General features: G+C 45.5%; 1 protein-coding gene across 4 annotated transcripts in view; it reads left to right on the top strand.

Annotated features, from left to right (window-relative positions):
* Positions 1 to 12,412, top strand: part of IQCA1 (IQ motif containing with AAA domain 1) — a 154,826-nt gene that overhangs the window by 92,474 nt on the left and 49,940 nt on the right. For all 4 annotated transcript variants that reach the window (XM_042995762.1, XM_007082991.3, XM_042995761.1 and 1 more), the window contains exons 10-13: positions 221 to 327; positions 487 to 588; positions 8,997 to 9,055; positions 12,309 to 12,391. In XM_042995762.1, the coding sequence (XP_042851696.1) occupies positions 221 to 327; positions 487 to 588; positions 8,997 to 9,055; positions 12,309 to 12,391 (351 nt within the window). The remainder of the gene's footprint in view (positions 1 to 220; positions 328 to 486; positions 589 to 8,996; positions 9,056 to 12,308; positions 12,392 to 12,412) is intronic.

Below are 12,412 nucleotides of genomic sequence, written 5' to 3'. Positions count from 1 at the left end.
TACGAGCACGTTTTTCCCGTTTGGGAAGTGGAAGAAAAGAACACAGAGCCACATCACTCTCCCATCAATAATCTCTTGATTCTTCTATTCGAATTTGTGTTCCACGCAAGAGGATAGAGAATTAAACCTGTGTTTTATATTGCTTTAGCCGTTTGTCACCCATCCTCATGTTGAAAAAAAACAAATTCCTTTTCTTTTTCTTTATCCTTCTGGATTGCAGACATGTGGAGGAACAGAGACGAGTCGTGGAATTTCCCCCAGGACCATGACCCGGAACTGATCAAACAGGAGAAACGGAAGGAGCTGGAGTCAGAGATCAGAATACAGGTAACACGGCACTTACGTTGCCAGAAGACAAGTCAGCAGAAGAAAAGCCACAGGGCTTTTTCACAGTTTCCCGTCAATGACCGACCCAGATTTGACGCTATTTTTAAACTACACAAGGCACACAGTCGCTCGAAAGTGGCGTATTCTGTCCTCACCCAGGTGGACGAGCTGATGAGGCAGGAACTGAAAAACTTGAAACTGGCCGTGAACAGAGAAAAGGAGCAACCAGTCAAAGCAGGGAAGAAGAAAGGAGGCAAAGAGGTGAGTAGTAGCGAGCACGGGAGGGCTGAGGCGCATACAGATTCAAACCAGGCCCAGGACGGCTGTCCAGGCGCCCGGTGCTGAGTCCCGGGTGCCACCTGGCACACCGGCCGGGCCCGGGGTTGCCGTGCATGGAAACGCCTTCCTTGGGTGGCTTTGCCTCATTCCACCACGCGGCCCTCGGGGATACGGGCTCTTAAATGGGATAAATCCAACAGTCTGAGAGTGACCCACCCTGCCCCTCCCCGCTGCAGATTCACGTTCCCCAAACCCCACAGATATAATGAGGACGATCAGGGGAGCCAGCGATGGGCCCAGATCTAGGGGAGGCCAGCGGCAATGACCAAGCGCTTTGGGAGCAGGGGGATCGGGTGAATTCGGTGTTAAAGTGCCAGCAGTCCATCTCACAGCGTTTTGTTGGAGTAGCCAGTTAGATCCCTATATTCGACGTTCATTTCCTAGGGCCCTGTGAGATCATAGAAAACATATATATGGGTCCCTACCTCCGGCTCCTGGCACAGAGCTCCTGAAGCCATTGTAAACTCTGAGGTCATGAGAGCACTGAGAGCATCTTTTGTTCTATTGAGACAACTCTGGGTGGGCTCCTGGGTGGCCCCTCTCTGGGGGCTGGTCACCGGGAAGACCAAAGCAGGATGAGAAGCTTAGAATTTGCAGCCCCAACCCCCCATCCTCCAGAGAGGGCAGCAGGGCTGGCAGTGGAGTTAGTAATGAATCATGCCCGTGTGAGGAAGGCTCCGTGAAATCCCAGTAATGTCAGGAGGGTAAACACGGGCCCGTACCAGGGGGTTGATGCACCCCGACTCGCTCCTGCACTCAGGACCCTCCCCGACCTCACCCTACGTACCACTTCATCTGGCTGTTGGTCTGTACCCTTTCTCACATCCTCGAATAAGCCGATAAACGTCAAGTGTTTCCCTCAGTGCTTCGAGCCGCTGTAATAAATTAATCAAACCTGAGGAGGGGTCACGGGAACCTCAGATTTATAACCAGTGGGTCGGAAGCACAGGGGACAACCCAGACTTGAGGCCGGCGTCCGCTGCGGGGGTGGGGGAGTGGTCGTGTGAAACCGAAGCCATTTCTCGGTAGATAGTGGCAGACCTGACCCAAATTGTAGGACACCCGGCTGGCGTCGCTTGGTGGGGGAACCCCACACACACGCATCTGGTGTCGGAAGTGTTGTGCATGTGGCAGTCACATGAGAACGAAGGAGACACACAGGAGGGAAGAACTGGCCTTTTCCTCACCTAGACCCCTACTTTGACTTTCATCCCAGATCCAGCCCTGCCACCGGGGCCAGAACCCTCCAGGGGCAGGCCACACTTGCCCTCCCTGGCCATGTCCGCAGGTGCGTAGGCAACCTCTGCCCCCGCGATGGCTTTCTCAGGGTTCTCCGGCTCCTCGGCCCTTCTTGTGATTCACAAACTGTCCTGGAGCTTTTCACACATCCGGCTACACGAGTGGCTACTTCCTCCAGCCCCTTGAGGATGACGCTCTCCTGATCCGTCTTCTGTTGACTTTACAGTTTCACAGTTTAACCTTGACTTTTCGGTGCGACACCTGAATGTCCTTCGTGGCCCTCTTTGAGGATACATCCCTGAAGCCGGAGAGGTCACTGTCTATAGGTCATGGTCTCATCAGTAGGTGAGGGCACTGACTGAGGAGACCACGGACTCTAGTAATGCCTTGCATACCTGCATGAAAAAGTGATGTTTTAGGGGTGCCTGGGTGGCTCAGTCAGTTAAGCCTCCAACTTTGGCTCAGGTCACGATCTCATGGTTCATGAGTTCAAACGCCACACGGGGCTGTCTGTTGTCAACACAGAGCCCACTTTGGCAACTCTGTCCCCCTCTCTCACTGCCCCTCCCCCGCTGGTTGTTAATTAATTAATTAATTAATTAACTTTGTTAAAAAAAAAGAAAAAAATTGATGTTTTAGTGACTGAACGTGGAATTCAAGCCAGACAAAATGGGAAATGAAGACAGGAGGTAGCTGTACACCCTCTGGCTGAAAATAGGTTTTCTCGTTTTACCCAACAAGTACCATTGGCCAAGCCCAAGGCCAATGGGCTTCCTCACCCTCCCGCACGACTGCCCTGTCTCACTGCCTGCAGTCTGGTGGCTGCCCTGTCCATGGAATGACTCACAGTATGTCACAAGGAGGGGCTGCTGCGAATTTCCCTTTTGGGATTAAATGGGTTGTGTTCAGGGTACCCCAATAGCTTGATGGTAAATCTGTAACTATCGAGTTTTGCGTGCCTCAAACTCCAATTCAATGACCTAGGCATAAACCTCGGAGACATAAATTGACTGTGTGTTTCTTTTCCCATTACATCAAAAAACTTATTGCATTGTGGTTTTAATTTGCTTTTCCCTGATAACTAATGCTGTTGAGCATATTTTTTAATATAATTTATTGTCAGATTCGTTTCCATACAACACCCAGTGCTCATTCCAACAAGTGCCCTCCTCCCTTCCCATCACCCACTATCCCCTCTCCCCCACCCACCATCTACCCCTTAGTTTGTTCCTTAAAAAGGGTTAGTATCAAAAATCTATAAAGAACTTATCAAACTCAACACCCAAAAAACAAATAATCCCATGAAGAAATGGGCAGAAGACATGAATAGACACTTTTCCAAAGAAGACATCCAGATGGCCAACAGACACATGAAAAGATGCTCAACGTCACTCATCATCAGGGAAACACAAATCAAAGCCACACTGAGATACCACCTCACACCTATCAGAGTGGCTAAATTGAATGTGGTTTTTTGAAAGCTGAAGCTTAATTAACTCTACCAAATCCCATCCTTCAGAAGACCATTAGCAGAAGGGAAATACTCCACCTCAACCATAGAAAAGAAGGAAGAAAAGGACTCAGAGGGATAGAATTGGGCAGTATTAATCCATCATCATCCAGAGAAAGTGACTTGATCAGAGATCGTACAGCAGCCTGAACAGTCCTTTCAGAATACAAATCTGATGTTATCACTCCATGCTAAAACCCTTCAATGGTATCTTAATCCCCCAAGGATAAAGAAGACGATCTTCAGCCAGGCTTACAAGGCCATGTCTGACCTGGCCAGTGCCCTCTTCATGATCTTCAGCATTCTGACCTTCCTCTCTGTCCCCCAAACATACTATGCTCCTTCCCACCACAGGGCCTTTGCACATGCTATTCCCTCTCAAGAACTATCTTCACTCCCTTTCCCCTAATTCCTCGCATAGTTAACCCTACTCATCCCTATGGTCTCAGTGCAAGCCTTTCTTTCTCAAGGAAGCCTTCTGGGCCATCCATAGTAAGTCGTCTTTCTCTGCATACACATAGCACTGTGTACTATATCTTCCTGGTACTCTGCCAGAGTTTTAATATTATATTTACTAGTGAGATCATTTTGTTGGTATCTGCCTTTCTGAATCTACGGAAGAGCTGTGAGTGCAGAAACTGTGTGATTGTCTTTTTTGATTGCTCACCATTGTAACCCTTTCTGGCACAAAGCAAGTCCTCAGCACATATTATCCAATAAATTAATTTGTCAGATCTAGACCCCATGCAGACTGATCCCTGTAAGCTAAAGATGTGCTTCAGGATGTCACAGGATAGCATCAGGAGTGATTCACAGCATCCAGCCACCTCCCGTAGTAATGCCATAATCACCAAGCAACCTTCCGATGAGTTATTATAGTTTCATATTGATTTTCCTTAAGTTGGAAGTCTACAGGGTCTGTTTCTCTTGGCAAGTGTGTGTGTCATTCTAAATTAATCTACTTACATTACAGTCTGTTCCACCTTCTCCTGTTATTTGCAGATCCAAAATTAGGCTTGAGGAACAGATTGTCTTTATTAACTGTTTAATTCAATAAGTATTTACGGAGCACTGTATGCCAGGAACATTTCAAGGCATTCGGGGTACAGAAGAGAACAACACACACAAGGCATCTGTGCCGGCAACAGCAGGTTTCTAGGTCTGCAGGACTGGGTCTCTCTGGATGTGCTGTCATCCCCATGATGACACCACTGGGTGAGGTCCTGCCTCTCAGGGGCCCTTTCTCTCCTGAGTTCCTCTCCTGTTGTAATCACAGAAATATTAAGGACATAGGAGTTCCTAGAGAAGCTAAGAAACTCCTTGACAGTAAAATCCTTGGTTGACTCTCTTGCATTTCCCAGAGTGCCAGCATATATAAGTGGGGGAGGGAGGAATGTCATATACAAAAATAAATTGAGAACCTACTTTTAAAAGAAACAAATGAGGGGTGCCTGGGTGGCTCAGTCGGTTAAGCGGCTGACTTCGGCTCAGGTCACGATCTCACGATCCGTGAGTTCGAGCCCCGCGTCGGGCTCTGTGCTGACAGCTCAGAGCCTGGAGCCCATTTCAGATTCTGTGTCTCCCTCTCTCTCTGCCCCTCCCCTGTTCATGCTCTGTCTCTCTCTGTCTCAAAAATAAATAAACGTTAAAAAAAAATTTAAAAGAAACAAATGAACATTCCACACCTGAAAAATGCAGTATCGGAGATTAAAAACTCCTGGAACTGGTCTGACAACAGCATGGACATAGCAGAAGACAGATTGAGCTTTTACCGGTCGGTAGGAAATGTAAACTGAAGCACAGAAAGAACAAGAATGTAAAGAACAGAACAGAGAATAAGAGACACTTGAGACACGGTCGAAAGTGGTACCGCATGTGTAACTGGAATCCCCCAAAAAGGAAGGAGAATGGGAAAGAAGCAATATATGAAAAAGTACTGTCCATGAATTTTCCCAACCGGATGAAAGACACGAAGCCGCAAGTTCAGCGACGTCACTGAGGTCTGACTGGGATGAAGCAAAGAAAACTACATCTCGACACATAGGAGTCAGAATGCTGAAAGTCGAAGGTAAAAGGCAAAATCTTACTGGATTTTTTTTTTAAGATATATTTCCTCCATGGAAACAAGAATAAGGATGCTGACTTTCCCAACAGAAACTATGGAGCCAGAAAGCAATGAATGGCATCTTTAGAGATTCGAAAGAACTAACTGCCAACCTAGAACTCCAGACCCAGTGAAAACATCCTTCAAAAGTGGAAGGAAATAGAGGTGTTCCCAGACAAACAAAATTTTGGAGATCTTAGCAGCAGCAGACCCACAACGTGAAATACTTTAAAGGATAGTTCTCAGGCGAAAGGGAAAGACTCCCAGATAGAAACAAAGACACGTAAGAAGAAAAGATCCGCTGTTGAAAATGGAAATATTTTGGTAAATATAAAAGGCCACTTTTAGAATATTTGCTTTGAAGGCAAGAATCATAACAAAGTCATATGTGTCTATACCACACGGAAATGAAATATATGACAGCCACAACCAATAAGGTAGGCAGGGGTAAGTAGACTTGTAAGGTTATTGCATTGTTCAGGGCACTGTAAAATGCCGGTCTACTGTAATAAGTTAATAATATATTTTGCAATTCTCTAATTGATATTAAAATGTATAACAAGCAATAGTGAAAATAAAGTGGAAAGATGAAAAATACATGATTGATTAGAAAGAATACAGGAAAGGGAAAGGAAAAAAAGAACAGATTGCATAATTAGAAGACAAATATAAAGATAATAGAGTTAAATTTAATTACTGGTAGGGAGTTAGATGCACAGATCAACAGAACAGAATGTGTACTCCCAAAATAGGCCCACAGGAATACTCCAGAGTGATTTTTGACAAAGGTGCAAAAATTCAAGGAATAATAACTTTTACAATATGCGGTGCTGAAACAATTAGATGTCCACAGACAGAAAAAGCGAACCTGGACCTAGGTCTCACACATTGTACAAAAATTAACTCCGACTAGATCATGGGCTTAAATGGAAAATGTACAACTGTAAAACTTTTATTAAAAGAGAGAACATCTTTGGGATCTAAGGCTAGGCAGAGTTCTTAGAATAAACGCCAAAGCAGAATTCATGAAAGGAAAATTTTGGCTTTGTCAAAATGAAGAACGTTTCCTGTGTGAAAGATTTCTATTAACAGCGTGAGAAGACAAAGTACAGACTAGGAGAAAATAACTTGCAAGCCACATATCTGAGGAAAAGCTGGTGCATACAGCATACAGAGAACTCTTAAAACTCAACAGTTAAAAACCAAACAACCTAGGGGCACCTGGGTGGCCCAGCTGGTGGAGCGTCCAACTCTTGATTTGGGCTCAGGTCATGATCCCAAGGTCGTTGGATCGAGCCCGTGTCAGGTCCCGTGCTGAAGGTGGAGCCTCCTGAAGATTCTTTCTCTCTCTCCTTCTGCCCCTCTCCCGCTCTCTCTCACACTCTCTTGAAAATAAGATTTTAAAAAAATTAAAAAAAAAAAACCATCAGAAAAAATGGGCCAAAGACGAGAGGCATTTGGCCGATGGGGAGGAAGAAGCATAGGAAAAGACATTCGGTGCCATGAGTCATTAGGGAAATGCAAATTTAAATCACAATGAGAGGTCACCACCCACCCATGGGGATGGCTCAAATAAAAAATAATGGCAACACCAGTTGCTGGAAAGAATGGGAAGAAACTGGATCACTAATACATAATTGGTGGGAATGTGAAATGGTATAGGCACCCTGAAAGGGAGTTTGCACTTTCTTTGCAAACCAGACTACTCTACAACCCAGCAGTTGCACTCATGGGCATTTATCCCAGAGAAACAAAGACACACACACACACACACACACACACGCACACATTTATGGCATCTTGATTCATAATAACTCAAAACTGAAAGCAGCAATAAAAAAGAATAATCATCGATACGTACAATGACCTGGCCAAATTTCCTGAGAATTATAATGAATGAAAAGCAAAATGATACCCAAAAAAAAAAAAAAAAAGTCCAGTCTGTGATTTTGCTGATCCAACATTCTCAAAAGGACAAGATTACAGAAATGGAGGGAGACTCTTGTGGTTTCTAGGGGTTAAGGATGGGGTGCTCGTGGGAGGAAAGTGAGTGGGTCTGGGAGAGGCCATCTGAGGACCCTGGTGGAGACAGAAATGTTCTGTATCTTGACTGTTCCAATGTCAATACCAGCGTCTTGGTTGTGACCTTGTAAGATAGTTCTATAAGATGTTACCATTGAGAGAAACCTGGTGAAGAGGACGCAGGACCTCTGTAGTATTTCTTATGACTGCGTGTGAATCCACTGTTTTCTCAAAATAAAAATTCTAATTTAAAAAATCCTGAGAAACATCAAGTGTAACCACATAAGTGAATCTTGCAATCACAGTATTGAATGACATTCAGTTCTCTCTTTGAGAGAAAAAGAACATGAGCAGGGGAGGGGCAGAGAGAGAGGGAGACACAGAACGCGAAGCGGGCTCCAGGCTCCGAGCAGTCAGCACAGAGCCCGATACGGGGCTCGAACCCACGAGCCGTGAGATCGTGACCTGAGCCGAAGTCGGACGCTTAACCGACCGAGCCACCCGGGAGCCCCTAGACATACAGTTTGTATTGTATGATTACCTGTAGAGGAATAGGCAACATGAGTCCACAGTGACGTCAGAGGAGCGGCTTCCACAGCAGCTTGAGAGACAGGTCAAGGATAAGAAGATGTTCTAGATGTTGAACGAGGCGGTGTTTGTATGGTTATATGCAAACTTTAAATGCAAAGGTTAGTCAGCCTGGATGCGGGTGATGCTTCACTGCACATAAGTTATATGTGACAAAAATAACGAACGAGTGAATGAGGACGTGGACGTGGAGGAGTGAGATGCTGGGACAGTAAGTGCCCGACGTTCAGTCTGCGTGACAAGGAGTACGGGTGGCCCGAGGAGGCCTGAGATGATAAGGGGAAGGAAGAGAGAGCCAGGCTGGGAGAACGTCATCCGCCGTGCTGGCGAACTTGAACTTCACCCTGTGGGCAAATGGGGCGATACCGATGGACGCTGTAGACAGAGGAGTGAAGCGATCGGCGCTGTTTTGAAAGATCACGTCCCAAGCCCTTCCCTCCAGCTGTCCCAGTGATCAGAACGCAGAGCCCTCTGGGAACCAGATCTTGGGCCGGACGCTAACAGAGCGCGACACCGGGCGTTAAGGACGAGCACAACGTGATGGCCTGGGCACGCGGCGCTCTCCTCCTCTGTAGATGAGAGCCAGAGTGTTGGGCGCCTGCTGGGAATCAGGCCCCACGCAAGCTTCACAGTGGTGACCTCACTGTCCACCCGGCCAGGGACATGCCCACACAAGCAAGCTGGGGGTCCCCGGGCCAAACCCTATGTCCAGGAAAATGCTACACCCACACGCTCGGCACACCACAATTGACACTCTCATCCCGTTCCCCACCACCACTACCAAAACAGCTTCCCTTGCTAACTGCTAGAGATAATTTGCTCGCTTGTCTGTATTAAATTGTTGGCTCTTTTCATTTTTTTTTCCAGAAAAAGAAAGGGAAGACAGGCAAAAAAGGGAAGAAGGATACAGATCTGACAGCTGACAGGTGAGATGTGCACAAGTGTTGCTGTTCTGCACGGCTAGGGGGCACCCCCCAGAGCAGCGCGCCGGTCTCAGCCGAAGTCGGCGGCCCCCGTCCCGGAAAGGCACCCCTCCCTGTACCCCGCACCTCCTTCATCCTCCAGGCGCTGGGACCGCTCTGGCCTCCTACACTGGAAAGATGTCTGCCAAGGTCAGGCCCCATCGCTTCTGAGATCATACGACTTAAGCTTTTAAGATTCGTGGGGTTCTTAGGGCGCCTGGGTGGCTCAGTCGGTTGAGCGTCCGACTTCGGCTCAGGTCATGATCTCACAGTTCGTGAGTTCAGGCCCCGCACCAGGCTCTGTGCTGATACCTTGGAGCTTGGAGCCCGCTTCAGATTCTGTCTCCCTCTCTCTGCCCCTTCCCCGCTCATGCTGTCTCTCTCTGTCTCTCAAAACGGAATAAATGTTAAAATAAAATAAAACAAAACAAAACAAAATAAAAATTAAAATCGTGAGGTTCTTAAGAATTTGTTTAAGAAATAGCATCCTGATCCAACTTTTGAGGGAATACTTAGACCCCTTCAGGGCAGAGTTCCTGTGACCTGCCCTGTCCTGGGCCCCACCCACTGAGGCGCTTCCTAAACGCTCATTGAAGGAAAGGAAGAAGATTTGTCTCATCAAGGGATATTTCCATTTCCTTGAGCTCCACTGGCCAAATGTTGATACTCATGAATCATTTTATTTTTTAAGCTTATTTATTAATTTATTTTGACGGGGGGTGAGAGAATCTGAAGCAGGCTCCGCACCATCAGGGCAGAGCCCAACAGGGGGCTCGATCCCACAAACCGTGAATCATGACCTGAGCTGAAACCCACTGAGCCACCCAGACGCCCCTTCATGATTCATTTTAAATGCTCGTTTTTAAGCTGAAATGGCCCTTCGGTGCTTTAACATTGGAAATAAATAGGACTTAGGTTTTCAGATATTTCCAAGGAATGTCGTGGAATCTAAGGAACAAAATAAACAAAACAAACGCAACAGAACAGAAACAGACTATCGATACAGGAAGCAAGCTAGTGGTCACCGGATGGGGGAGGGTTGGGGGTCAGGTAAAATAGGTAACATGGATCCAGAGGTACAAACTTCCAGTTATACATAAGCCACGGGGATGTAACATACAACACAGGGAGTACAGTCAATGATATTGTACTAACTTCGTATGGTGATGGATGGTACCTAGACTTATCATGGCGATCATCTTGTAACATATGTAAATATTCAATCACTATGAAATGCATATGAAACTAGTAGGATATTATATGTCAATTATACTTCAGTTAAATAAGCAAATAAAAGTAAAATTGAATTAAATTAGATACCTAATAAGTGAATGTCAGAAATCATTTTGAGGGGCTCCTGGGTGGCTCAGTCGGTTGAGTGTTCGACTTCGGCTCAGGTCATGATCTCAAGGTTCGTGAGTTTGAGCCCTACATCGGGCTCTGGGCTGACAGCACGGAGCCTGCTTGGGATCCTCAGTCTCCCTCTCTTTCTGCCCACCCCCCCTCAAAAATAAATAAACATTAAAAGAAAAAGAAATCATTTTGAAGGAAGACCTTTCTTCCCGTGGGTTTAGTCAACGGATACTACGTGTTGCTCCCTGTTTGGGGTGTTTCCTAGTCCTCCCCTGGGTAGCAGGGATACCTTCCCAAACTCTGTTTGAGAGAAGACCCATGAGAAAGGAAGCCCTGAGAACCATCCAGAAGGAAGTGGAGGCCAGAGCTGGTGCACGTGCCTGGAGCCCTGACACGAAAGCACAGAAGGAGCTGGTCGTCTCATTCCTGGAAGATTTTTCACTTCAATTTTGGACAACCCTGTGTCTCTAGACTAGGGCTAATTCTGCCAAGACACAGGAAGACAACTTCTGTTTCTCTCATGAAGTTAATGTAAACCCAAAACCAGTGTTTTTACCATATTTAAGGTAGGTTTAAAGTTGAAAATGTTTTTTTATTCCATAACAGAATTCGTTTCACTGGAAAGATCGAAATACGGGTTTGTGTCCCGGGCTTCTTAATATATTTTGTTCTGATTGTTTTGGAGAATCTTCAATGTTACGTTAAACATTTTATGCATATATTATATGTTTATATCAAATAAGTATTCTAGTTGGAAAACTACAGTTAGTGCCTCCTTGATACAGGTCAGATACTGTTATCCCAAGTACCATTACAACTTAAGCCTTAATTCACAGCAGAATTTTAAACACTTTTCATTTAAACACTATTGTAAATATATTTGAAAGAACAAAATTGCAGTCAGTCAAAGATTGGGGTCATTGAATTAACATGTATCCGAATGGTATCTGGCTTAAATATAACTGAGAATTCTTTATCACCCTAACCTGGATCGTAGAACAAAGAACTGGTTAAATATAGTTATATTTACAATTCCTCATTCTAAAGAAAGACTAGGGTAGAACTAAAGAATAAAGCTTCTAGAAACGAAAAGGGATTAGATGAGACATCTCAAAGGACTGTACTCAATATTTGAGCTTGACCTACCTGAATTCCTATAAGCCAAACCCCAGTTAATTTCACTGGGACGTTCACTTACTAAGTGGGATACTGTCTTGATTTTTTTCTTCAATTAGTCTAAATTACCAGTGCACTGGCTGTATGCCCAAGGCCCTGTTAGAGGAGTGGGTTGACATCTGTAAACACTGTGGAAAAGTATAATATCCTCCTAAAAAAATCATCACCCCCACTGCGTTAGACATTTCATCTTTCGGAATAGAATTAGTTCCCCTCTGAGCCTTTGTTCTTTATAGGTATTTCTTTTGAAGTCTTATGCTATTGGGTTAAAAGGAAACATCAGTTGCACAAAGGATTAATGATCTGCTGTGGCTTGCAGATGCTAACTGAATATATAATCGTGGGCCCATTGCACTGCTATTATAGGGCAATTTCTAATTCATATTTGTGCCGTCCCAAGGATTCATGAAAGGGCAGACTGCAGAAGCTGTAGCTGGTCTCAGATGCCCACAGATATAATTCTTATTAATGGGAAACGTCCGACGTGCATGTGGATGAGCAGAAGTATTGTTTTCGAAGCCTGATGTGTCCCTCAATTGTAGCAATGTTTCCAAACGCCAGCTTAGTTGCATAGACACAAATGTGCATAGGAATAGGTCTGGTGAAAGTTCTCTGCATATGTGATGATTAACAGAAATGCTGACTTTATGTGTCTGCTCATGGAATAGCTCCTCTGCTTTGTCACCAGGACCATCGAGTCTCTGTACAAGGAGCTGGTGGAAGAAGGGTTGCTGATCCGGGCTCTGAACGTTAACCTCTCCGATTACATCGGTAAGGTACACCAAGAATTAC

The sequence above is a fragment of the Panthera tigris genome, chromosome C1 (assembly GCF_018350195.1).
Source record: "Panthera tigris isolate Pti1 chromosome C1, P.tigris_Pti1_mat1.1, whole genome shotgun sequence".
In the NCBI taxonomy this organism is placed as follows: domain Eukaryota; kingdom Metazoa; phylum Chordata; class Mammalia; order Carnivora; family Felidae; genus Panthera; species Panthera tigris.
The sequence above is the reverse complement of the archived record's forward strand: the minus strand, read 5'-3'. Positions and strand labels throughout refer to the sequence as shown.